Source organism: Dreissena polymorpha, chromosome 1 (genome assembly GCF_020536995.1).
Source record: "Dreissena polymorpha isolate Duluth1 chromosome 1, UMN_Dpol_1.0, whole genome shotgun sequence".
Lineage (NCBI taxonomy): Eukaryota > Metazoa > Mollusca > Bivalvia > Myida > Dreissenidae > Dreissena > Dreissena polymorpha.
In genome coordinates, this window is record NC_068355.1 from 139,175,925 (window position 1) to 139,202,655 (window position 26,731).

Here is a 26,731-nt window from a genome sequence, read left to right on the forward strand (position 1 = left end):
TGAGCACAGACACAGTGATGTAGCCAGAGTTCAGAGGTTTTATCTCGAATCAGCATATGAAATAATCGAAAATATTCGTGCGTGTCTGCTGGCGTTATGTAAAAGTCATTAAAGGTGAAAAGCTGGGTAGCTGGGTAAAATAGCTACGCCGAAAAAGCGCATTAGTGCTCTTTAAATATGTTTAGGTCAGAGTTGTTGACACCATGTGAACTGCTAGGTTAACAAGTAGTGCATAAACCACAAAGTACGGGTCAACAGGGCTGTCTTTATGAATACCTAATTCGCTAGTAAAAAGTATTGCTCGCACAGTTAATTTTATTTATTTTTATCAATTATCTTATTGTATTTTTTGAATCTGTATATGGTGTCAAAAATCAAAAGTTTTGTTCAGGGAATTTTCATCATGAAGTTATATTCTAAGTGAAAAAGGTATTTGATATTCCAACAATATTCATTTTATATGATGGTGATTGCAAAGTGTGTTTATATTCAGTTCTCATTACCATTTTCATCCATACTTTCTATGCTTTCAGAACGTCCAAAAATGGCCATGTTGTTGTTATTTTGTCCAAGTTATCTCTATGAAATAAATAGGATGATAAAAAGTGCACACAAATCTCGACCCGTTCGTTATGACACACTCTTTATAAATTTGGCGTGTGCTAATTTCAAACTTGCGATTAATTTTGAAAAATGAGTTGCGTCTAAAATTATGCAATAGCGAACAACTTCAGTGCCTTCAGCGCTTTGATTGAATGAAGTAATCGTTTTTACAGTGACTATTGTTAGACTATCTTTAAGTATATTGTGACCTACATTTATATTCTTCATTCTGGATCAGCAAACGATGTATTGCTTATTAATCCGCTTACGGAGATAGTCGATGTATCACGTAATACTTTTTGTGAGAGCTATTTTCACACGACACAATTTTGCACACGGCACATTTAACGTACTGCATTTTAAACATGCCATCAATAATGTATTGCAAAAAGCATATGTGAATATGTTGGATAACTAGAACAAACAGGTTTGTTGTTCAAGACCTCAATATTAACGGTTTTATTATAAGTATTTAGGTATAATTTTTTAATAAACTAATCAATTACACAGCAAGATTTGCCTTACGCGCTACTTTCGCTTTCGTTTTCTATAACTTAATAATGTATATTGTACTAAATAAAAAGAGAAGAAAGCCATTATTATTAATTATCCAAGGGGTGCTATTTAAAAAAAAAATACATTGCGACAGAAGCAAAATATAATTGGGACATGTTGGTATCTGCAAATAAATTGATTATGTATATTTTTGTAAGTGTTTTCATTCGAAAAAAACGTCCTACTTTCGATTTCGCTGAATAGTTGTTTATATTCTGGGAATGTGTAACTCGTATTTTATGTATTTGTGTGAACCTTTTATCATCCGTCTTGTATAAAGGCAAATAGCTAAATAACTGCCACGTGTTACAGAATATAATTATTTTATAAGCGTTTTCAATCGAAAAGGAATGTCTTACTTTCGATTTCCTTATTGTGTTGTTTATATTCTGCGGTCAACGGAGACTAATTATATATAGTTAATTGTTATTAATATGTTCATGCTATTTTGTACGGATATAATGGGCATCACAAGTGCCTTTAGCAGACTGTTGAAAAAGATATTCCATTCGTCTTAATTACACACAATCGTTTATATACTTCTTTCTTTGTTTTAAAACATCGTGCATGTATTTACTAACTGCATATACCTAGATTGATCACATTATTGATCCAAATAAATGTTCTTATATCGACCTGTGTACTTTATTTATTCAGTTTAACGGATTAAATTCAACAAGAAAACACTAAAGATGATGAGTAGTGTGGAAGATCTAGATGGATTGCCAGAAGAAACCAGAGTAGAAACCAGAGTAGAAACCAGAGTAGAAACCAGAGAAGAAACCAGAGAAGAAACCAGAGAAGAAACTAGCGAAAGACCGACAGAAGAAGCGACAGATGTATCGACTGAAGACAAATTAAGTGAGTGTTTGCAATAATAACATTTCTGGGTATTTTTAATAGGAAATGATTCGTATACTTTGCTACTTATTTACTCGATTTAATTTCAATGTGGATTTTCTTCCGCATACACATTACAACATAGTATTGAGAAAGGAAACGTGTACTTTAGGTAGAAAACTCAGTAGGCGAGTTTATTATACTACTATTGATTGCATTATTCGTGTCATGTAGTTTTATTATATTATGCAAAGTAAGTATTCGTTTAAGCCGACGAAGTATGTCGTCGTGCGCTCACCAGGGCCCACCAAAAGGTGATTGCAGACATGAAACCGGAAGTGGTGCTGGATGGGTTTAAGGTAGCTGGATTTCTGTCGGACGAAGACCATTACGACCTTAAGGTAATGTTGAAACGAACACACAGAGGTAAGTTTGTCAAGAGTGAAAAGAGCAACACGAACAGCGCATATTGTCAAGATTTAGTGAATGCGTTATTTTTAAGGAGTTATTTTCTTTTTTTAATAGATTATGACAGGGCCTTGTGATTGCATTAAAAAATGTCCCTAGCATTACTATGTCTATCGTATATAATTTTAAAAATGTATCTTGACATTGGTGAATAAAGTGATGAATCGCAGTAAAGCGCACGATTCAGGTCGCATCTAGGATCTGAACGCGAGTTTTCAGCGAGAATCATTGCATCACTTTTTATGAGTTGGTGGTATGCGGGTATATAACTGCAGATAGATCATATGGAATCACGAGAAATAGAAAGCATTTGGTGCTGCATAAGTTGTTGTTTGTAGTTGTTCAAATTTATAAACCATTGTCCGTTTAAAATAAAGCATTAATAAAGAATAAAATATGCAATGATGTTCGTGTTTTTGGAGAAGTAATTAGTTGTTGGAAATGCAAACAGACAGTTGCTGATTAATACAATATGCTCGACGAAGGATGTTTCTTAAGTTCAATTGTCTTTGCAAGTTCTAATAATACTTCATTTAGGAACTCCTAACGGATGCAATCCAAAACCGCATTCTTGTCAGTAAAGTCAGTCAAAGTGACAAAACGGTATACCTTGAGTTCAAGAAATGTCTCAAAGATTCCCAACAAGATGACTTGGTGAAGGATTTGGAGGAAAAGGAGAGAGAGTTGATAGTGGAGATTGAAGAGTATCGTCAGATCGAAATGGAGCACCAGTGTCTAATGGACGAAGAGATGAGACGTGCCAGAGAGTTAGGTAATCTTCTGCCTGGATATCCATGACCTATCTCTTTCAATTTGCAAAGAACGTGTAAACAATGGAATGCTATGTTGCAAAAGGAAAAGTTTATGTGTTGTTTAAAAATACAATATTTATATATAAAGTTTTATACGCACCTACGTTAGCTGTTTGTAATCATATATACACACCATTAATATATGAACGAGTATTAAAGATATATGCTTATAATAATATCAGTTTTAGCCTTTAACTCCACGTGCCTATGTTTAATTAAATTATCATGAAACTTATTCGTGATACGATGCTATGATAAGTTCTCTTCTTTACATACACAAATTTAGTTAGGTCGAAATAAGTTCTCCTTGGTTAGCCTACGCGGACTGCACAGTCTTATCTCGGATGACACATAACGCACATGCATTAAGTCCAGTTTTCCCAGAGCGAGGCTCATATGAACTTTTAAGGATTCTCGAAAAAAACATTACTGTTTTTGGCGTATTTATTTATATGATTGACCATATAAAATTTGCTATATAAAAACATTCTATATTTTTCATATCTGACGGAAAAACAGGCGGAGACGGAAGGTAGGGAAAAAGAATATTTCCTAATATGAATATTCAGTTTTCATGTTTTAAGATAGACGGAGATGATGTTAAGTTGAATAATATTTTCTTTTGTTCAATCTGCACTTCTAAAATATCAATACCGAGTGCGTGGTTAACTCAGTGTTTGACTATCGGTACGAAATTCTGACCTGAACCATTATCCATTTATTGATGATGGATATTATTGAAATAATATTGCTTAAAGTTTTGCTCGGAACAAATATTCCATTTATTATGAACTCACATTCAAGATGTGTTAACTAAATGGGCAATGTTAGTTGCTCTGTTTCTTTGCTTGTTGGTTGTTCGTCTAGAGTTAAATGTCCAATGAATGTCTTTACCTAGGTCACACTGTTAAATGAAACGTTGTTGTTATTTAATTTATGTAATATAATCTATTATCATTCATTGTTTGAAACCACATTTATTTTTTTCAAGATACCTCACGTACGCGATATATGGTTATCTTCGCCCTTCGTTACATAATTTATACTTTTATTTCATTAATGAAGTATGTGTTGTCTATTAGATCACAGAATGCTGGGGAAAGTGCGTTTAACGTTCTGAGGCGTGATACAGTGATAACCAAGACAATAAGGAAGGACCTACATGACGGGAGACTCATTGAGCTCACAAACGACATGATTGAAGAATTGAAACGTCCGGATGTCAGTGACTACCAGGAATTACTCAGTGGAGGATTCGGTAAAGTGTACATATGTAAGTATGGAATAGATCAGCATCACAACCTTAAATATTTATTACTAGAGCTTTGTCAGAAACATGTATACATTTTCCGCACCACTTTATGAGAATGGATGTGTTCGTATACAAATTACTCTTAAATATATGGATCAGCTGGGGATCACTAGGTAATGATATATTTAAAGTTAAAATAAAATCGCTTAAGAAATGTGAAAGTGGTTCACTTCACAATATTGTATATGGACCATCGAACTGACCGACCGACATCGTGACTCAAATATTTCCTCTTCTTCTTCGATTGTATATTTAAAAATGCTCATTTGAAAAGACGGCATTACAATGTGTTGCTCGAAATGTTATGAACATGTCTAAAATAAAAAAGGATCAAGATGGTTAGTTACTTGACTTGGAACTCAGATATCGATCCCGACTTTGGAGACATCCTGGACACTATTTTAACATCGGTCGAGACAGAATTAATTCACATATCATCAGTGATGCAAATCATTATTTGTGTTAAATTTAAAGAAACATTAACTTGAGTTTTGTCACAAACATGACTCCTGCCTTGCAAAACAATGTCACAGACATGACAGGAAAAGCTATTTGTGAAATACATGTAATCAGATAATATTTCATTAATAATTGTATCACTTTGCGTGAAAATGTCTCCTCCTCGCTTATTTACACATCGAGTAGTTGATACATATGACATTTCAAATCAAATCACTTCGGAAATATAGCTGTGGTTTGATAATCAATATCGTAAAAACCTCAAAACTACATAATCCATTTAATAAAGACAGCATTTAACACACAAGTGGGCATACGTCCGTTGAACGTTATAAAAACAAGTATTGTTACTGCTGTGACAAATGAACAGTCGATTTTATTGTTAAGAATATAACGAGTATATTTCACAATGTTACTGATAGCTAAAATAAATCACGTATTATAAATGCCCCAAATAATAGTTTTTTTAAGCGGTATGTTGGGGATATAAATTCATTCATTTAGTTAATCTGTGTTGTTCTATAGAAGCAAGTATTAAACACTACAATAAATACGATATGGCAAAGCATTACTTTATGTTTAAAGCCTTTCGTAATGCAATCGTTTGATATTTTGCAGCAAAAGAGGAGGTTCCGGGATTTGAATTAAGAGTTGTCATCAAAGAAATTAATTTAAAGAAGCAAACAGGAAATACTACGCAAAAATTAGGAATAATAACAAACGTAAGTTTTTTTTTGCACAGTTCGGTGGTATTGCATTCTACTTGCATATATGTATTAATTTGCATTTGCAAATGATTTTATAATGAATAAAACAGTGCAGATAAGTAACTACTTATTTGTGAGAAATTATCCTGTTTAAATCAAATTGTATTTCAATTTTAGTTAGTATGTCGAGTTTAACTGTGGCATGCGTGATCTAATTTGCTTGTTATAGCAAATATGCTTCCATTACTAAAACTTGAAATTATAACTAGTTTTTGTTAACCAGGTTTTCCAAAGGAAAAACTGTTTATTAGATTGGCGAATGTCGGCGGGCGGGTTCGGGCGGGCGGGCCGGTGGGCGGGCAGGTTTCTGGCGGGCTGGCGGAACAAGCTTGTTCGGGCCATAACTTTGTCGTTCATAGTGAGATTTTAAAATCATTTGGCACATTTGTTCACCATCATTGGTAGGTGTGTTGCCTGAAAGAACTACGTCGATATCACCAAGGTCAAGGTCACACTTTGAGTTCAAAGGTCAATAATGGCCATAAATGAGCTTGTCCGGGTCGTTTTTTGTGAGATTTTAAAATCATTTGGCACGTTTGTTCACCATCATTGGACAGTGTGTCTCGCGAAAGAATTACGTCGATATCTCAAAGGTCATGGTCACCACGACAAAATAGATTTATTTTGAAACAATTGGGGATACTACATGTATGGACATGTTACAGTGCATATTTGGAGTTGTTTCTCTTTTCAGACTTTTTTCTAAATTGAAATCAAGGTTGCCACAAGCAAAAATATATTGAATTTGAAAGAAGGGGGGTAACAATGCACATTTTGAATTGTCACCTTTTATCAGACTTTTTTTAATTGAAAACCTGGCTTTGTGACAATTTTAACATTTGTTCTCCATTATTTAAGGAAAAAATTGCGGCGCGATTAATGCATTTTGGTATAGTTCCACTGCTGGGATATTACGATGACCATAGCAATGAGTAAGTTTCATCTTGCTTTGTCTCTCGTGTTAATATGTCAAAGCTATTGGTGATCAATAGATTTCTGTTTAGTTTATTGAACTATTATTTTAGCTTGTGAATAGTGTCATGGCGAATTGTGTTTAGAATTATTTAAAACAAATTGAAATATTCTAATATAAGTTATGTACACATACCTTACTTTGTGAATTCCTTTGAAATTGTATACTAGCTGAGTCGAAGTGAATGTAATTATTTTTTAAATGACAGAAACAATTTTCGTCCAAGAAAACAGCAGAAAGAAAATAAAGCTCATGTAGATATCTTAATGTCACTCCGCCATATGGATCGCGTATGAGCTATCTTAGTTGAATTCAAGGTCATGATGTCTTTTATTTTGATGGAAGTAAACTATGCTTAAACACATCAATCAAATGTGACAATTATATATCTTACCAAAAAACCCTCCTCATTTGGGATTGGCCAATTGTTTGGTGAGCAGTCAAGGAAACGTACTGATCATCAAATAGGATCTCGTATAATTGCCACCATCTCTTCAAAAAACAAAGATATGGGTTACAACGAATCAGATATCTTTGAGGAAACTGTGTAGTCTGAGCGACTGGGTTATTGTATATAGGAATAGTCGGCGCAGTCGGAAGTAAATTAATCGTAAATAAAAAAATGTGAAGCGTATTAATAACAATGAGACCTGATACAGCTGTTATGATTCAAGTTAGTTTGTAGAATCCCTCAAACGATACTTTGTTCGGGTTTGCATATTTAGAAAATGACGCCAAAAGCAATACGAAAGCATACAGCATTAAACTTAAACCTCGCAGTCGAACTTAAGGATGATAAGTTTTTAGTGTGATCTCGAGATGAATTGAACCTAGCATGTTAATACCTTCATCCAGGGCCTAACTTTCGCTTTTACCTTTTTATGAAATACGTTAACGCTCAATAACCAGCCAACACTTTGAAATATTTTACGGCACTTCATTCATACATATCTTAAGCATGGTGTTGGTGGGGCAAGGCCTGGTAAAATAATTCAGCTGAATGATTCGGTTTGTTAAAAAAGAAGAATAAATTAATTTACTAATTTCTGTGAATGTTGTTTAAATTCGATCTTAAACGTTACCTCTCATGAGTGGATCAATTTAACACTTCCCGGGTTCTGTGGTTTCGGATTCTTGCAAAATGAGAATTCTGTATTTACCACAAAGTGGAGGTTGACTATATAGATGGTTAGTGAAACGACGTACTTACGTATGAAAAAACATCATTGAATACTTTACTAAGTTTTTTAAAACCTCATGTGGCATAACAATTTTAATCGGTTTAATCGGATAAGTTTTTATTGATTCTGCTATTACCTAACATAATACATTTTTTGAACATAATCTTTCACTATTCATTTATAATCTTAACCACATTCTTTTCCAGAACATACTACTTTATATCACCATATTTTGAAAAAGGGGACTTATATCAAGCCATACACAAAAACAAAGAAAATTTAGAAGACACTGAGCAAATCATTCTGAGCTGGGACATCAGATTAAAAATTATGTACCAAGTCTCTAGTGCAATAGATTTCATGCATACTGGCAACATATTCAGGTGAGTTCAGTAAGCTCACCTTAACAGACTTTGGCCGTTTGCGGTCAGTTTCAGCCGTTGGTGTGAGAAATGCAAATAACTTGCCCATTTTGTCATTGAATTGGCGACATCTTTACCACCTGCACAACATGATGCCTATGATACGCAAACTAAAACAAATATTGATATTCCCGACGCAAAGAGAAGTCCGTTCATACATGCTTCCAGTATATTGGCAAATGTTTATGCCATTGCGACAATTTATATTCGGACTGAGTAAGCCACGTGAGCTCAAAGTCAAAATCACGAAGGTCAAAAAATCAATTTTATTTCCCACTTAAGTCCCTATATTGATGATAGACGTAGTGAACCTTTGCTCAAGGGTAATGTGATTGAGATAATATACTATTTCTAGTCATTTGTGAATTATACAGGCTGATATTCAGGGCCACAGTTGAAGGTAAAATATTCCAGCCTTTAATTCGTATTTGCTACATATCACATATGCCTTTAAAATGATGTTTGTTAACACAGTTCAACCATCACACAAAGTGAAGAAATACGTGATTTGTGTTAACTCAAGGTCAATGTCGAATATTCAAGTATCTATTTTGTATCCGATCTTTCCCTTGCATGCCAATAGAAGGCGGTTTATAAAATATTGTTCAGTGTTAGATATTGGAGAAGAGCAAAACTAATATGCTTTTCAAATAAGCTTAAGATCCATTTCCTACTTAAGGGTCATATTAATGAACCTTTTTCGGTTCTGATTAGCTCAAGATTTTACTATACACTTTCAAGATTTGTAATGTAACGTGTTGCCTAATTCGATTTACACCACCTATAAGTCAAGGTCATAACTTAAAAGTATAATGGCGTGGTATTACTATCTTTTGTCAGTCACATCTGATTCACTGAAGTCTGTTAACCAACTCACACTTTTCCTGGCTTAACTGGTTGGCCTTTACTAACAGCGCATACGTATGCCATAAACTGCCTCACTTGAATCACTGGAATCATAGGCAAGCGAACACTGGTTTAAAAAGGTTTTCATGCCTAATGCGCACACAAGTAATGTGACCAGACCGGGGATCGAATTTTTATCCAGCGCTCTACCAGCTAAGCTTCATGCCCTTAAGACCACATTATGTCTTGAAGTTGAACGACGATGTCCGCTTCTTATTGTACCCTACCGGTTTCACCGGAGGGGACTTATGGTTTGCGCTCTGTGCGTCTGTCTGTCTGTCACACTTTTCTGGATCCTGTGATAACTTCTTCATAGTTTTTCATGAAACTTAAATCATGGAAAGATGGCAATATGGACATTATGCACGTCATTTCTTATTGTTTCTAAGTCAAATATTCTGGTTGCTATGGCAACACATTTAAAAAACAATTCGGACAATGGTGGAGCCGGGAGGGGACATAAATTGCTTGGCAATAGTATTGTTTAGTTATGAAATATGAAGTATGTCCCTTTATAGACACAGATATTAAACATTTATTCTGATTTAAGTATCTTGTTAGCTTTGGATGAACGAATAAAAGTTATTTTTAGATATTCCATCAACTTCCTTTATTCAAATATTGTTTATATATACAGGGGAACAATATTGCATATGGACATTAAATCCAAAAATATTGTTTTGGATGCAAATTTCAATGCGCGGTTGATCGATTTCGGCTTAGCTAGAGAACTGAGTGAAGGCGAAGAATGTCTAAAGACTGATGTGGCTGTTGGAACACCCGGATATTTTCCTGGGGAACAGAAAACGCTTACGAAACAACACGATTATCAGAACTTCGGAGTGGGCAAGTATTTTGTGTTCAAGCCTCTACTTAATTAATAAATAAAGTAAGATTTCTTATTATTCATGTTCGAATAAATAATGGCCTTTAAAAAATATGCGTGGACAATGTTTGCTTATCTTTTTAACACATTTAAACACTGACAATGCTTGTCCTTTGATTGGGAATAGGGCTGGTCCTAGGGTGGTGTTAAACAGGTGGTTTTCAGGAAATAATATTAGTACTTCTTGTCGAACTTTGATGTATGTTTAGATATCGTGCATTGAAACCTAGCTTGATAATGTATTAGAGGCAACGACCATTCCTTTGAAGGCTAATGTTACTGTGACTTAAATGATAAAAGCAGCCTATACTTACTTATTTGTCTTTGGATTGCAACATCGCACTTGTAGTTTTTGCGTCGGTATCTTATATGAAAATACGCTTTGAGATTGCATTTAGGGCATGTCGGGTTATGGTCAAGGAACCTGTAACGAAAGTGTCATAACAGTTGTGTCGGAACAACTTAATTTTGCATCGATTAATTTTAATATAACATGAGTCTACGTAATATATTACAACTGAGTAGCTTACATACTCTTCTATATAATGGTTATTTTCAGGGCCAATCAGATCAAATTTGAGGTCTCTGTTACTAAAATAAAGAATGTTTTTTAAGTTTGATTAGCCGTATAGTTTTAATTAAATGCTATGAACTAATATACATGCTTAGCTTATATACTTATTTAATTAAAGGAAATTAATTAGTGAAGTATTTACAAATATTGATTTGTGGCATTACCATGTTTCTTGTGTAGAATAAAATTTACAGCTTCATGATACCATATATTAACACACTTGTTGTTAATCCTTGCCACAAGCTCTTCATTTACACCACGCGACCAATTAGCGTTTCAAAGAAAAGACATGCTTTAACTGGAGCCCAATACATGTTCTTATTAGCTCATCCATTTTTGAAAATAAAAGAGCTATTGTCATCATCTGAGCGTCGGCGTCTGTGTCGGCGTCCGGTTTAGTTTTGTGTTTAGGACCTCTTTTCTCATAAAGTATCATACCTATTGCATTTAAAGACGGTACACTTACTAACTATTATAAGGGAACTGGGCAGGCATAGTTCGATAACTCTGATTCGCATTTTGACAGAATTATGTGCCCTTTTAATACTTAAAAAATTGAAAATATGGTTAAGTTGTGTGTTTAGGTCTACTTTATTCATTAAGTATCAAACCTATTGCTTTCATACTTGCAACATTTACTAAAATTCATAAGGGGATTGAGCAGGCAAAGTTATGTAACTCTGGTTGGTATTTTGACAGCATTATGTGCCCTTTTTATACTTGGAAAATTGAAAATTTGGTTAAGTTTTGTGTTATGGTCCTATCTACTCCTAAAGTATTTACCTATTGCTTTCAGACTTGGATCTCTCGCTAAACATCATAAGGGGATGGTACAGAACAAATTGAATAACTCTGGTTGGCATTTTGACGGAAATATGGCCCTTTTTTGACTTAGTAACTTTGAATATTTGGTAAAATATTGTGTTTTGATCCTCTTTACTTCTTAAGTATCAAGGCTTTTGCTTTCAAACTTCATATACTTTCATTCTATCATGAGGGTACTGTACCTGGCAAGTTGAATTTGAACTTGACCTTTAAATGACCTTGACTCAAGGTAAATTATTAAAGTTGGCTAAAATTGTCATAACTTCTTTATGTATGATCAGATTTGATTCATACTTTGAAAAAAACAACACTTACCTGACATACCTCAAAGCAACCCCCACGCCCTTACCCATATTCCCCCCCCCCCTCCCCCTCAAATAAATAAAAAAAATCTCCATTTTTTTCTTATTGTTGAAAGATCATCTAATAAATGACCACACTCTCACATTATACCCCCACCCCTATCAACCCCCTGACCCCCGACCCCCACATATTTTTAAAAACATGGTTGAATAACCAGAAATATTTATTTTTATTATTTTATTTTTGAAAGACCATCCAAAAATCCCAACCAAGAATCCCCACCCCTAAAATTTCTTTTTCATTTTTTTTTTCTTATTTTCGGAAGATAATGTAATAAATGACCACACCCCCACACTAAACATCCCTCTCCACCCCCACCCCTCCTTCCTTTTTGATTGAAGTATTGATTGAGATAGGTCCCTTCACTTTTAAACAGAAAAATAGATGAGTGGTTTGCACCCGCTAGGCGGTGCTCTTGTTTATTTTCTAGTACGTACACGAGTACGTTGTTGTTATGGCTAATTTATCTCATTGAACGGTAGCCAACGTTGATCGTGTCTCAAAACAAATTTTGCTAAGTCCTCAATTGCAATAATATCAAGATCTGTAATTTATACCTAATATATCTGGGTTATAAATCTGGTAAACAAGAAGTCATGTATGCGTAACATTTATTTAGTTATTGTTTCGTAATATTTCTGGATTTATAAATGCAACGAACTCATTTTTTAACATAAACAATTAAACACAACACATAAATGACGAATGACACTCTAGATCCAAAACTCTGAAGAAAATATATAATATACTCATATAATAAAATATTAGTGTGTTGATGATGAATGGCAATGCAATGTTCGCGATAACTCTGTATCTACCCGCTTTTTAATCTTCAGTTATAATTGAGTTGATTACTGGTCAAACTCCGTTTGCCAACGAGGAAGGTTTAGAACTGCGGCATTGGCATAAAACACTCATAGTCAAACGTTATCAGGTATCATTTCAGTTCATACATTTTTATACGTGTGTAAAATAACAATAATAAATCAGCTGATGTCAAGATGTCTCCATAATTGTTATAACTTGAATGGCTTCAGGAACACATAATTTACACCTTCTTGTGTCAATGATTTACTATAGAATGACTAAAATACGAATACAGACAGTAATAATATAATTTTAATATACCACACATCGCAATAATGTATGCAAAACATGGTTTATTTACATAAAACACTGTATCAAGTGAATGCCATAACATTCTTTATGTTCGTTATCAGAAAGCAGTATGGAAATCACAAAGTATTGTTGAAAACGTTGCTGCAATAGCAGTCCTGTGTACTGACACTGCACCAAAGAGCTCTATCACGTCGGAAAAAATAATGAACAAGTTGAAGGTATGATTTCTTATGTCGGCTCAAATAAATACAGCTCTCAAAATACATATGTTGCGACTTGGCCAAACTGAGTCCAGGAGCATACCCTGCACGCAATTAAAGTATTATATAATAAACGAATTAAATGTTAAAGGGACCGTCAACCTTTTTTGACGAAAAAAGAAAAGTTCTAAAATACCGTATTTTTTACAATTGTTACAGCCTTTAAAAGGGACCGTCAACCGCGATTGACGAAAACAGAAAATATATACCAGTCGTGGTATTTTAATCAATATAAACCAATAATTGTACAAAAAATACGGTATTTTACAACTTTTCTGTTTTCGACAATCGCGGTTGACGGTCCCTTTAAAATACTGTAATGGCCTTCAGCTTTCATAGGAAAATCACCTAAACAAATAACACAAATTTATCCCATCGGCGAAATATTGAATCATGTTGTAGCCCAGCGAGCTATTTTGTATAACGGTCTCTGTTTACAGCATGTTGAAAACACCCATAGATCTCTCATGTCATCATAAAGTTATTACACGATTTTAGCATTTACACACTCACAAAAAAACACCAAACAAATTCATTTTAAAAGAAAGATAAACTTCAAATATTATTTAAGAAATTAAAAAAAGAATAAAAACAAATTAAAAACAAATCTCGTTCAATAATACCTTCATATTAGGGCTAGATGTCATCAATAAAAGAACGCTGGACTTCAGTGCGGTGCCCAATGTTAATGCGCCTGTAGAATTACCGAATTAAAACGTAAGAAGAGTTTTGCAAATATTTATATGGTACCGTAATAACACATACACAAATAAACTCAATGAATAGTTCTTTGCTGTTTATTCAGTTCTTAACCTAATATTTCCAGGTCCATATAATTCTTTAAATTAGTTGTTAATGCAATATTTCTAAGTCCATGTAATTAGTTACTAATAACGTTTCCAAGACATGGCGAAATCCGCCCAAATCCATCCGGATAGGACACCACCACTCTGGGATCCTAATAATAATCATCTAGCGTCTCTCCTATGGGTTAACTCCTTCTTGTTTCAGTAGCTCAGATATGTTTTCTTATATACATGTATCGTTGCATAACTATATCGATTGATTGGTCAAACTGATTCGTTCAAGTGCATATACTGGCGTATTAAGAATCTGCCAATTGCACCGACACGAAAACAAACATCAATTAACCATGTAATCTTGTCATGATGTATAATTAAAACGGACTGAACACACTATTTAATGCAGTTCTTTATAAATTGCCATATTATTTAAAGACCGTTGGTCAATTACCTTTCCTGCCAAAACTATTAACACAAAATAAGCATAGAATATGTCAGGGACCTACACAATCTTAGGTACCTAAATATAATTACAGCCTTTTATTGAATACTGCATAATAAGTGTACACTTTATTGCTAGAAAATCTGCCGAACAAGCTCTGTTACTGTATGGGACGACGAAGGGCTTGATGATTGTTGCGAGATATGCTTGGTGAATGAACCAATAACAGGTACTTATAATTGCACTCGTGAAACCAACCATGATTTTATAAGAAAGTTTAAAATGAACATGTGTTTTAATTTACTGTGCAAACATTTACACCATTTACGACTTAAATTGTGTTGTTTTTCATATAACCAGTACTTCGTTTATCGTCATGAAACATTTGTTTTAAACAATAACGTATCCGACACTACAACGAAACATTGTTACTGTACACTAGTTCGTAACGATTTAAAAATAAAAATTTATATGGAAGCCCATTCAAGCCACGTAGTAAATCTTTGTACTATTATTTTATAAAATATAATTTAATAAAACACATACAAACAAAATGGCTTTTATAAATTGTTCTAACGACATAGACTCATTAAAACAGCTCGAAATCATACATATGTTTTAGCATGCATATTATTGTGTGTTTTTCAGTTGGTTTTGATGGGCATGATATAGGGTCCAAAGAGCAAACGTTATGTTCAAACAGAATCAGCACGTGTTGCTCATGCATGAGAAATTCATACATCAATCCAATCAAGTGTCATACATGTGGGGAGACAATAAAACCTTTCATAAGTAAGAATGTTTATTATTTCTAGATGAAATGCTGATGAATTATTGAAAGTTTAAACCATACAGGTGCCCAAGTCGAGAATTTGTTTTTAAACATAGCTTTTATTTGATAGACGCCGATTGGGGTGCCATTTTAGTACATGGGTATGATGGTGAAAACAAAGAAGTTTTTAAGAAGGACATAACACAATTTGAAAAAGTTATTACATCAAAGGTACTGCCCGCAATGTGCATGAGGTAAGCATTTTTTCTCGCTCTCTTTTCTCTATGCCCTTCATCCAGCAATGATGAGGGACAAATGGGGCGGTTTAAACAATCACACATTTTGTCGTGCGTACATGTATGTGACCGTACTAATACTTCTAACTAATACAATATTGCTTTAATTAAAAAGTTAGCGTCGCAGAAATCTTACAAAGATTCGCTAAAAATGTTTCTGCACCAGTTTAGGTTAAAATCAAAACCTAACTTCATTTTGTCTATAGTTTTTTATCCTACCTCTAAAATATTCATAACGAAACAGAACATGTTTAGACAAACAAAGATTTGTACCATTCATTAAAAAAGTATTGAATCTTACAAAACTTTCTACTGAGTATCTCCGGGACTTTATTAGTACGGTATGTATAAAGAAATAATACAGATTTAAACAAAGGCAGACATTTACTTTTTAATAAAATAATCTACCTCGACCTTAAATCTTTCAACGTTTCGCAATAAATATCTCCTGCACTATTTTCGCTAAAATCACAAAGTTACTTCAGACTTGAGATATTGATATAACCTTTATATTTATCATTGAAAAATAACATTCCATTTAGAAATGAATTAGGCAAAGACATTACTTAAAGTTTGCTTAAAAAACTAACTCGGCCTTAAATATAACGTGTTGTCACATAATGTTTTTAAAGCGACACATATTTTATAATTAAATTTCTTATTTAAGTTTTATCGATTAACGATGTGATACATCCCGAACTTTGTTGCATATTTCACTTGTGTCCAATCCAACTGTGCGAATTCATAAAATGCTGTTTATTCGAAAGAAGCGGGTGTTCACTATGGATAAGCTGTAATCTGCACGCGTCTTTAGTATCGTAATGGCATTGGGTGACGTGATAGCCAATATATCGGCGGTCAGTTTATAGATTATGTGATTGTCTGGAGTTTATATGACATTTTGTTTTAAAAGAATTAAAAATGGGTGAGCTTTTTGTTTTATATTGAAAAGTGATTATAGTGAATTATATATTACATAGATTTATTTTTCACAAATCTAGCCAAAGTTATTGTCCAGGTCTTTCGCGATATTTTTTTCGAATGAGCTTAAATAGATTATTATTTAGATGAAACACACTAGGGCTTTAAAAAAAATAAAGAGCCTGTGTCCGCTTCAGTAGAACAAAACAAAACCCTGTTTCTAAGGGTTTATATTTGCGCAAATAGTTCAAAAGTGGCTCATGGAAGGTTAAACAATTAGGCAACCTATTAACATATTATCGATAATTAATCGACATTTTCGAAGATTATCGAAGTGAACACAGAGACCGCTTTTGCAGCCCAACCATCTCGCAACATGATACAATATTTGATTATAGCTATTCGACAAAACATTTGACAACGTTTCAAAGGTAATAGTTCACCAATGACATCTCGGGAAAAGTTGTGCTTGAAGTTTAGACAGTTAAGGTCGAACACTTAATTAAAATAAAAGATAACAAGAGAGGTGTTCGTCAGAAACACAATGCCCTCTACTGCGCCGCTTTTATTTTTTTTATATTTTATATCATTTGGCAGGTACAGATAATTTTTACAAAGTAATATTTTTAAAGTGATATAATAACAAATATAACTTGCCTTGTAAAAATGATCTGTACCTGCCAAATGATAAAAAGAAATTATCTCCCTTTAAAGCTTGTTACCTCTCTTGGATTTGTTTTTTGACCTTTGACCTTTAAGGATGACCTTGACCTTTCAACACTCAAAATGTGCAGCTCCATGAGATACACTTGCATGCAGAATATCAGGCTGCTATCTTCAATATTGCAAAAGTTATGACCAATGTTAAAGTTTTCGGACGGACAGACGGACAAACAGTTCAAATGCTATATGCCACCCTACCGGGGGCATAAAAACAACACAATCTACCATTCATTCAAAAGGTTATCATTTGCTTTATTTCAATTTCACCATAGTGCAAATTGGTGCGAAGTCCAGGTTACCAGGCCAAATTGATAATGCAATCTTGCGAACTAGCTAGCCGCGTTGCCTCAAACCTCTTTCAGCTCCCAAATTTAATGCACCAACAAACGCTTTCGACATTAATGTTTCCCACATACTGATAAACTGAATAGTCTTTGAATAGTTATTAATTATTTCTGTTACTCTAGAAACCACATTTTGGTATCACAAACAAGAAAGAAATATATTTTGTATTAAAAAACATATGGCCTTCAATTCATATTCCGAGTATCATCAACTTTGCTGAAGTATGTTTTGTTTGCACAAGATCCATTATCGAGCTATCAGATATTTCTGTAACCGTAGCCTCCTTGATTTAAATGCATAATCCTTATAAAGCCTTTTGTCCATGGACGGACCGTGGGAAATAATATAGTCCTCTCCAGTAACACATGTATGGGACTAAAAGCTATGATTAGTGAACGTATGTGGTTAGTCGGCTGGCAGAAAGGATATATACCGTATTTTATGGTACATATTTCACATAACAAGATACACGCAAGTCCCGATTAACATACATGCCTTTATATAGAAAAAACTCAATGCGTCAACATGAAGTCATATGAAGTTGATTTAGTCTTGTATTACGAAATAAGTTATTCAAATTGAGCACATAGATCGACTGCGATTTCAAACGTTTTGGTAATGGCAAGTTCAGCGATACAGTGTTATAAATGATTAAACATTTTAATAATAAGATGTTTAATTTGTAATACCATATTTTTGTAGGTGGCTGGAATGAGCCATAAAGAGCAATATAATGAAGAAAAGTTTTAGTTTTTTTTATTTTTGTTTTCTTGTTGAAATCGATGTTTTCTTGCATTTTCAACGATGTTATAAGTTGATAATTAAAGCAAATTTTGTTTTGCTTCAACACAAGAATATGACACGTCTTGCGTTTTGAGTTGTTTTACGATTGTGCTTTGATAAACTTACTTAAAATTGGTTCGTCAAACTGTGATGTGTATTTAACCTAAAGAAATCTCATTTGTCTGCATTTGATTTAATCTCAAATAGTTAAAATTTCTTTTATGCAAAGAACGATGGTTAATTTAAGCATTTATGTTGGAATTTAAATATTTAATGTAATTACTTTTCAGTTCCGAAAATGTTATTATCTGTGAAAATAAAGAACAAATTGATCGGGCGATTGCAACACTTTTTAAAAATAACATTGAAACCGTTATGTTCGTATACTCTGGACACAATGACGATGGGGGTCGTGGACTTCAACTAGGCAAAGATGAGTTCTATCCGTTAAATGAATTAAGTGATAAACTCAATAAGTTGAAGAAAAAGAAGGCCAATTTTGACAAAGTGATAGTCTTTCTGGACTGCTGTTATCCAGACAAAATTAACTTGAAAGACTTAAAGCTAATTCAGATCAATGCCACTGCTCCAACAGTTGAGGCCAAAGCAGACACAAACACTGGCAGTCCGTTCTTACAGTATGTTATTCAGGCATTCACAGCGACCGCTAATGGAAAAGGCTGCAACGTTCCAAAATGTGAATGCAGCGATATTCTACAAGACAGTTTTATTACCCTGGATACTTTGTGGGATTATCTGAACGAACATTTTAAAAATGGAGAATTGAAATTGGACATGCCGTTTATGAATGCAGACAACATTTCATTGCAAGACACTGTCCTCGCATATAATTGTAATTTTAAAGTGCAGTTCGAATTCACAATACTGTACCCCGGAAAAAAAGAAACTCTGAGCATGCGTGTGCTTCCGTCTGAGTTCAACACTTTTGATCAACTAAAGTCAATCGGGGCTGCGGAGGTTATTAGTAAGTTTTGTTTCTGGTTTATTATTTATTTGAGACCATGTTTTGTCTCTGTTTGTTGATTAAAACAATTCCTTAAAAGGAGCTTTTGTTTATACTTTATTATGTGAAACAATCCATAAATGTTTGATGTAAAATATACTCTTTGGTCTACCAAGGCTTTTAGAACATTATTCAGTTTATCTGGTTAATGTATGTGTTTCTATATTATATGCGCATATTTAGATGCGTGTTGTGTCTCAAGACAAAAATGTTCTTGTGTTTCATTTAGAGCATGTGTGTGACATGATATCAGATAACAGCAGCATCATAACTAAAGTTGCTGATACATTGAGTATAGAAATCAATACTGGACCGAGGTCCAAGCACATTCAAGAGGTAGACACTATAGAGAAACTGTTACTAGCCTGGACCTCAAAACGGATTTTGCGATGCACGGCTCGTCCATTGTACAGCATAAACGTGGGCAAACCTGTGGGGCGGTTACTGAAGGGTGTCCCAGAAATCAGGAACGCACACCAGGCTGCACTACAGAAGTGTGCTATGAAGGTTTGTTTAGTCCTTATACAAAAATGACAATTGTTCAACAAAAATTAGTATACGAACGGAAATTTGCTGTGAAATGCTACTGTGTTTCTTTAAACACATTACCACATATATATCACAATTTGACATGTACACGTTTTTATATTATTTATTGTCTTGACATTTGGTCTATTTGATGAAAAACGTTGCTATTTATTTGTATAGGACCAACATTTGACTGACATAAAGAAATATAAGGACCAAATCGACAAGATTCAAAATGCAGACTATTTAAGTATTCTAGATATGATCATTCATCAAACAAAAGAGGAGCAGGTACGTATGCATTTGCATTTATGTAAAATTCATTTACGTTGAATTAATTAAAACTATAGGGTGGTGATCATCTGTGCAAAACGTGCTAATGTGTGTTTGTGTGTCTCCGTGCTTGGGTAAGTGTGAGTGGGTGTGAGGTTCCAATTCAAATTTATAAAACTGCCTGTAACTTATTGATCTTGAAGAATCATTAAGTTATGACATCCTAATTTGGATAAATGTATCATTTAATCTAGACTTTATCTAGGATAGAAAACAGTATTCATCACCCACACCTTGTGCATATTGAAAGCCTAAGGTTTGCAACAGATTACCAACAGATTTTGCCCAAGAATGTTTATTTAGTCTTTTTATTAAATACTCACAGATGTGGCTATTAATACACTTTACATACTTAATAAACTTTTAACTGAACATTTTTCAACCAATACCGTATAACATTAATTGCTCCTGAATACATCAAGAGTGTTGTTCAAAAATTCCCCATATACACCATCATTATGTGTTTGAATTTTCACGCCAAGTAGTTTTTTTTGCAAAAATTTAAGCAAACTCTTCCAATTGCCATTGACACAGTAAAGCCCCAGATTTATGACCCATAATTTAATATTGGCCAAACGAGCTGATCAAACAACTCTAATTTGGTATGTATTTAAATTGTTTGATGATTTATTAAATATGAGTTAAGCTTAAAAACAGCCTTTGAGGCTTGACTTGCAAGTATTTCAAAGGTATTTGCAGAAGATCCCCATGTAGTGAATACAAGTCTTAGGTATGTAAATGATGTAACAATTTCTAATGCTTGGTCTTTGTACAATAATTTAATATCCCTCCTAAGTTGTTTCCCTTTTTTGAAAACCATAACCTATTCTTATTTGTTTTTAAGCATAATTTCCACCCATCACAATATTCCTCTAACAAAGACAAACGTTTAATTAGTGTGTGCCATACTTACAATGACATCTTCATATAACAACACAAATAATTTTATCATACCAATACATATTCCTTTAAAACCCTTTAACATATAATGTTCTTCTAAGTCGTTCAAATAAATTGACAAAAGGATTGGTGATAATGATTTTCAATGTCTAACTCCTAAAAAGCAAAAAATCTTCATTATTAATTGTATTACCTAATTTTATTCTTGATTTCACATTTGTATACATAGATTTTATGATGGGAAGCATTTTTCTTTTAACGCATAGCTTTAACAGTTTATACCAGACGATATCCCTCACCAAATAATCGAAAGCTTTGCTCAAATTAACAAGTTCGGCATACCAGCTTTGTGTTCACTTAAAACATTATGTAAGACACAATGTAACACAAACATGTAATCAACAGTTCACATATTTTGCCTGAATCCTGCCTGTGCCTCTATGTAGACATGATAGTATTTAGCCCTATTGTTAAGCCTATTGTTAATGACCTTAGTGAATAATTCCCTAAAAGTACTTACTAATGTTATCCCTCTGCAATTATTCACATCCTGTTTATCACTATTATTATACAACGGAACGATATCTTTGATATTAAGAATGTAACTCCATAAACTGGTCCTATACAATTGTGTCAAATTATATTCCCGAAGTCAAACCTGGCAAAGACCCGGGTGTCACAATTTTAGACTTTATTTGCAAAACAAATTTCACACTTTTTCTCCTGAAATAGGAAAGTACCATATATGATATATATCATAAAGTGGTTATGCACTAAGTTCGTTCAAAGAATGCGTCTATGGTCGAATCTTGCCGCACCCATGTACCTATTTTTTTAAATGTTTGACAGCTTTATATCGGTGTTGTCAAAGGTAGCTTTACAGGAGCCTTTTCACATTTTGGCAAATTGAAACAATAAAAGAATGTTTCAGATTCGCAAATTTTCGTTATAGTAATGATACAGTAATACAAAATGTTAACCATGCTCTAAAATATCCATTATATGCATCTTTTGACGATTTAAATACTGAAAATTTTAAAGCTTCTCAACGCGAAACGATTCAATAATTTGGAGAATTCTGTTTGTTCGATATTTTTTGTGATACTACGCGGATTGTTTATATAAAGAATAAAATTAATCGTGTACTGTATCAGGACGGATGACCGAGTGTTCTAAGCGATAGACTTGCACTAAAGGGGTCAGTGGTGCGTGACCAGTTGAGGGTTACTTCTTCAATATTATTCTAGTTTTTTTACTGAAACTTTTTAGATCCAATGTTTACATCTATCAATGTAAAGCATTTAATGACAAACTTCAATACATGCATAAATCTGTGAAAAGGCCCCTTTAAACCAGGGATCTCTAGTAGTATACAAATATAGCAAAAAGCCTTTTTATGTATATACACAATTCTGTGTTTTAAATGGGAACATCCTGATACCTTTGCATAAGATAAGTTTTATTCATTTTGGAGTGCCTTCAGCGCTTTGATTTAAACACAAAATATTCAAAACCTAGATTTTTCCCAGATATAACACATACGCCAACGTGTAGATCACGTTCTAGTTCATATACATGTGAAATTTCAGCAAAAGTTAGCGCTCGATAATCCTCACATTCATGTTTTTTCTTTCATCCAGCACTGGATTCGGGACATAGCTGTTGAAAACTGTTCATTATCTAAATTTTACAGCATACGCTTATTTGTAATTAGCATACCTGTGGGTAAATAACATGTATATAGCTCGTCTCATTTTTATAAATATGAAAAATTGAAAAGAACAAATGCAAGGCTTAGTAGTGTATCGGCCGATATTACTATCCTTTCAAATGAGTACTTAATAAATACAAAGAACGTACACAAAAATGTTTCAGTTAAAGGGGAATCGTTGGGAAATTTCGTTCTTTGACCTGCCAAATAGCTTCACTCTCGTCCATCTTAGCCTTGTGAAGATTGGCGGCATTTAGGAAGCCACACGGGACTAGTTCAGGGTATGTTCACCTATTGAACATTTGGGCAAATTTATATTTTTAATTGAGTGCATATTCAATGTGGAACTGATGTTTAATAGAGATTAACATGTCAATTCAATTTAACATTCAATGGCAATGGAGATGTGTAATACCCAGGTCTTAACATGTACATTCTTTTATGAAGCTAACTTTTTTGTAATGGCATTGGTTTAGGATGTGAAACTTTTAATGTTTGTTAAAAAGACTCGGGAAATATATCTGTTTTGCGATTGTTCGATTCAATGTGGATTGTTCTTCCCTGTATCTTGGTTTGAATTAATGTTGTTGACTATTTATTTTGAAATATGGATTTAATATTAAGGGACGGTGAGAATCGATAAACGAAACGAAACGTGTTCTCTTCAAATAGTCGTCCGATGTTTGACATCTTTGTTGGAAAAAATCACCAAATAGTATGTACATGTAAATACCGCACTATTTGCTATTGTTGTTATTTGATAACAAAGAGGAGAGAAGAGGATAGAGAGAAATAATGAAAACTTAACCGAGTCTTCATAAGATAAAAAGACTATAGGTCACATTAATTTAAGAAGTCATTGCAGAGTAGTGATATTTTTATTACGTTTATCAATTACGTATGAAAAACAATTGGCTGATATAATTTTATAATTCTAAGAACATTTTGTAAATCCTCGGTATTTGGATTTTCGGCTTTTGATTTGGTACTTCATATGTACCAACTCCTCAGAATAATTATATAGTTGACCACTTGATCATAAATGCCTCGTTTATGATTACCAAGTATAATATAATTTGCAAATAGACCAATAAATAGCTGTTTATTGTTCAAACAATTATAGCTCCTCTCATATTGGTTGTAGAGAATTACATTAAAATACCCGTATGATTGTTTCCTCAAAACTTGCACGAAATGTGCAACGACTTGAAGTAATTATATGAAATTTATATTAATATACATTAGTGATTAATATGACTGAAGAATATTGTATTGATAATCGTTTAAATAATAATGTATGGTGGCTTTAATATTAGTACTATGTTCAAAGCAAGACATTATAAGAACCCATTTCCATTCTTGTTTTGTTTAATTTTCTTTTAAGCATTGTAGTAGATATACCAGTATTTAGACATTGTTTTTGTTCTTGTACATATGCAGGCCATGTGTTGTTGTTAAAATTGACGAACTCCATTTCCGATATTTGTTGTTTGTAAGCTTTAAAGTGATACGTGTGTAAAATTTAATATGATCTGTTGAAGATAATTTATCAAGGGTTTAAAAAGCTATAAATGAATTGTAAAAACTTGTTTTGCGTAAAGTCATATAGACCGAATAATTGTATACCCCTACTGAATCAATTAAAAAAAAGTAGTTTGTTTCTTTTGTTAATGTTTTTTTATATATAATCGTTGTAATAACACGTCCTGAAATGTCTTTTGATTGAATCTTGTCCTGAGAAGACATAATATCTCTGATGAATTTATTTATAAAATTGGAAACTATATTTTATTCCTTAAGTGAAAATTAAAACTATAGTTTCAAAATTTTTATTTTATTAAAGTTGTTTCAAAAAATTGCCCTGTATTGTTTACGTTTGTAAATATTTTAACCTAGCTTTTCTTACTTGCGTGTGTAAATAAGAGCCGAAATATTGGTGTCTTTGAGCCTTCCTCGCTCTATTGGTTTGACAAGAGTTGGTGTTGGTCTGTTGTTATATTCAGGTTTAGTAGCCCAAACATATTGTATAATAGATGTTTTAATTGTGTGTACTATATCATGCCTAAGGTAGGGGAATGCTTACAATTTACAATCATGTTGTATAATAGCTGTTTTAATTGTTTGTATTATATCATGATTAAGGTAGGGGAATGTTAACAATGTGTACATAATATTCGATTGGCCAAATGTTTTAATTGCTGTGACTTTTCGATTGTATTTTTTTTGTATTGCCACTGTTTTGAGCAATTTTAAAAGGCTTGTTTTTGTCGATATCGAGATTTGATCATTTGTAAGCGAAACATAAAACCAAGAATTGGGATTTGTCAGAGGTGAAATACAAAACGTATTTGTTAAATTTAATTTGTGTATGTTTAGTGAACCAGCGCGGACTAGGGTGGATTTGACTTATACGGCTTGAGTCTAGAAAATTGACTGAAGTATTGAATTGTATTAATCACCTCTTAACAAGAAGGTAACGTTCCATCTGTCATTTAGGATAAATCATTTGCAAAAAAGTTTAAGTTTATTTAATTGTTCATTTTTTTCCCTTATGTGGCTTCTTCTTTCAATAAAATTGGAAAATGTTTCTAAACTTTAAAACAGTGTTTTGTTCACTATTAAGCCTTATATAACACATCTTTGAATAGAAAAAAAGTTAAGATAAACGTAGATAATTATATTACGTATGTTTATCGTTTTAACCCATTGTATGAATTTAGTTCCAAACTAAAATTGTTTGAGACAATTTCACATGTAGTCATACTCTAAACTGTCAAATCACAGGCACTCGGCATTAGCTACTACCCCCCCCCCCACCTCCCCCAGCTGCTACCCCCTCCCAAACTCTCAAAAGTGTCCATGAGTAATACAAAAAATAACATGACAAAAAAGTTTGTCGAAAAATTGTTTTTTAAACTAAAATGTTATATATATATTTATTTATTTATTTATATATATATTTATAACAAGGTATGTGACTTAGACCCTTGAATTGCTGATTTCGGCATACCAGCCAATTTCCGAAGCTCATTACTCCATCAATTTTCAACCGATTTGCACAAGTCTGGTATCAAACAACGCAGAAGACTTCATACTAAATGAATAAATCGATGAATGTTCGCATAAGTCTACCGTAAAGCGGTCATCAAAAAACAAACTTGCAACAACATTTCCTAGAATCGATCTGATTACCACAAAAATACATTACACACGTACACACTTCGGTTGGACAGTCATTCGCATTGTACTTATACATGTCATACAAATACAATCAAAATTTAAAAAAAAATGTATTTCTTACTAACATATATATCTCTCGAACTCCAATCTGTGGCGAGAATCAGCTTTCCAACAATTAACCAATGCCTTTCACTATCGCTACGCTATTTAACAAGAATAGTCACACCTCCGTTATTGACCAATGAGAGTAAAGCTTTGTTGAAAACTATTTTGAACTCGACACTGGCGTAGCAATTGTAAAAGGCATTGGTTGAATAGTTGAAAAGCTGATTCTCGCAACAGATTGGAATTAAATGGATTTATATATTAGAACGTGTTACTTTTGTTTTATTTTCATTGCATTGCTTGTTTTCGATGTGAGGTTACAATGCGAATGACTGTACACCCGAATTATGAAAAAAATGTAATGTATTTTCGTGATGACCGCTTTACGGTAGACTTATTCGAACATGCATCGATTTATACATTTAGTATGAAGTCTTCTGCGTCGTTTGATATCAGAATTGTGCAAATTGGTTGAAACTTGATGGAGTAGTGAGCTCCGGAAATGGGCTTGTATGCCGAAATCAGCAATTCAAGGGTCTT

General features: G+C 33.4%; 1 protein-coding gene across 2 annotated transcripts; it reads left to right on the plus strand.

Annotated features, from left to right (window-relative positions):
• Positions 1 to 873: 873 nt before the first annotated feature.
• On the plus strand, positions 874 to 25,734 carry LOC127852177 (uncharacterized). Of its 2 annotated transcripts, none has more exons than XM_052386026.1 (19): positions 874 to 1,030; positions 1,816 to 2,019; positions 2,269 to 2,399; positions 3,004 to 3,238; positions 3,798 to 3,810; positions 4,361 to 4,551; positions 5,668 to 5,771; positions 6,675 to 6,748; positions 8,177 to 8,353; positions 9,936 to 10,144; positions 12,783 to 12,880; positions 13,167 to 13,283; positions 14,709 to 14,799; positions 15,219 to 15,362; positions 15,473 to 15,596; positions 18,701 to 19,395; positions 19,664 to 19,941; positions 20,143 to 20,253; positions 23,071 to 25,734. In XM_052386026.1, exons 2-19 carry the CDS (start codon positions 1,851 to 1,853, stop codon positions 23,161 to 23,163), a joined length of 3,054 nt encoding a protein of 1,017 aa, XP_052241986.1. In that variant the 5' UTR covers positions 874 to 1,030; positions 1,816 to 1,850; the 3' UTR covers positions 23,164 to 25,734. The 2 variants fall into 2 exon arrangements, with proteins under 2 accessions (XP_052241986.1, XP_052241997.1); XM_052386037.1 differs by lacking the exon at positions 874 to 1,030 and adding an exon at positions 1,153 to 1,311.
• Positions 25,735 to 26,731: the final 997 nt, after the last annotated feature.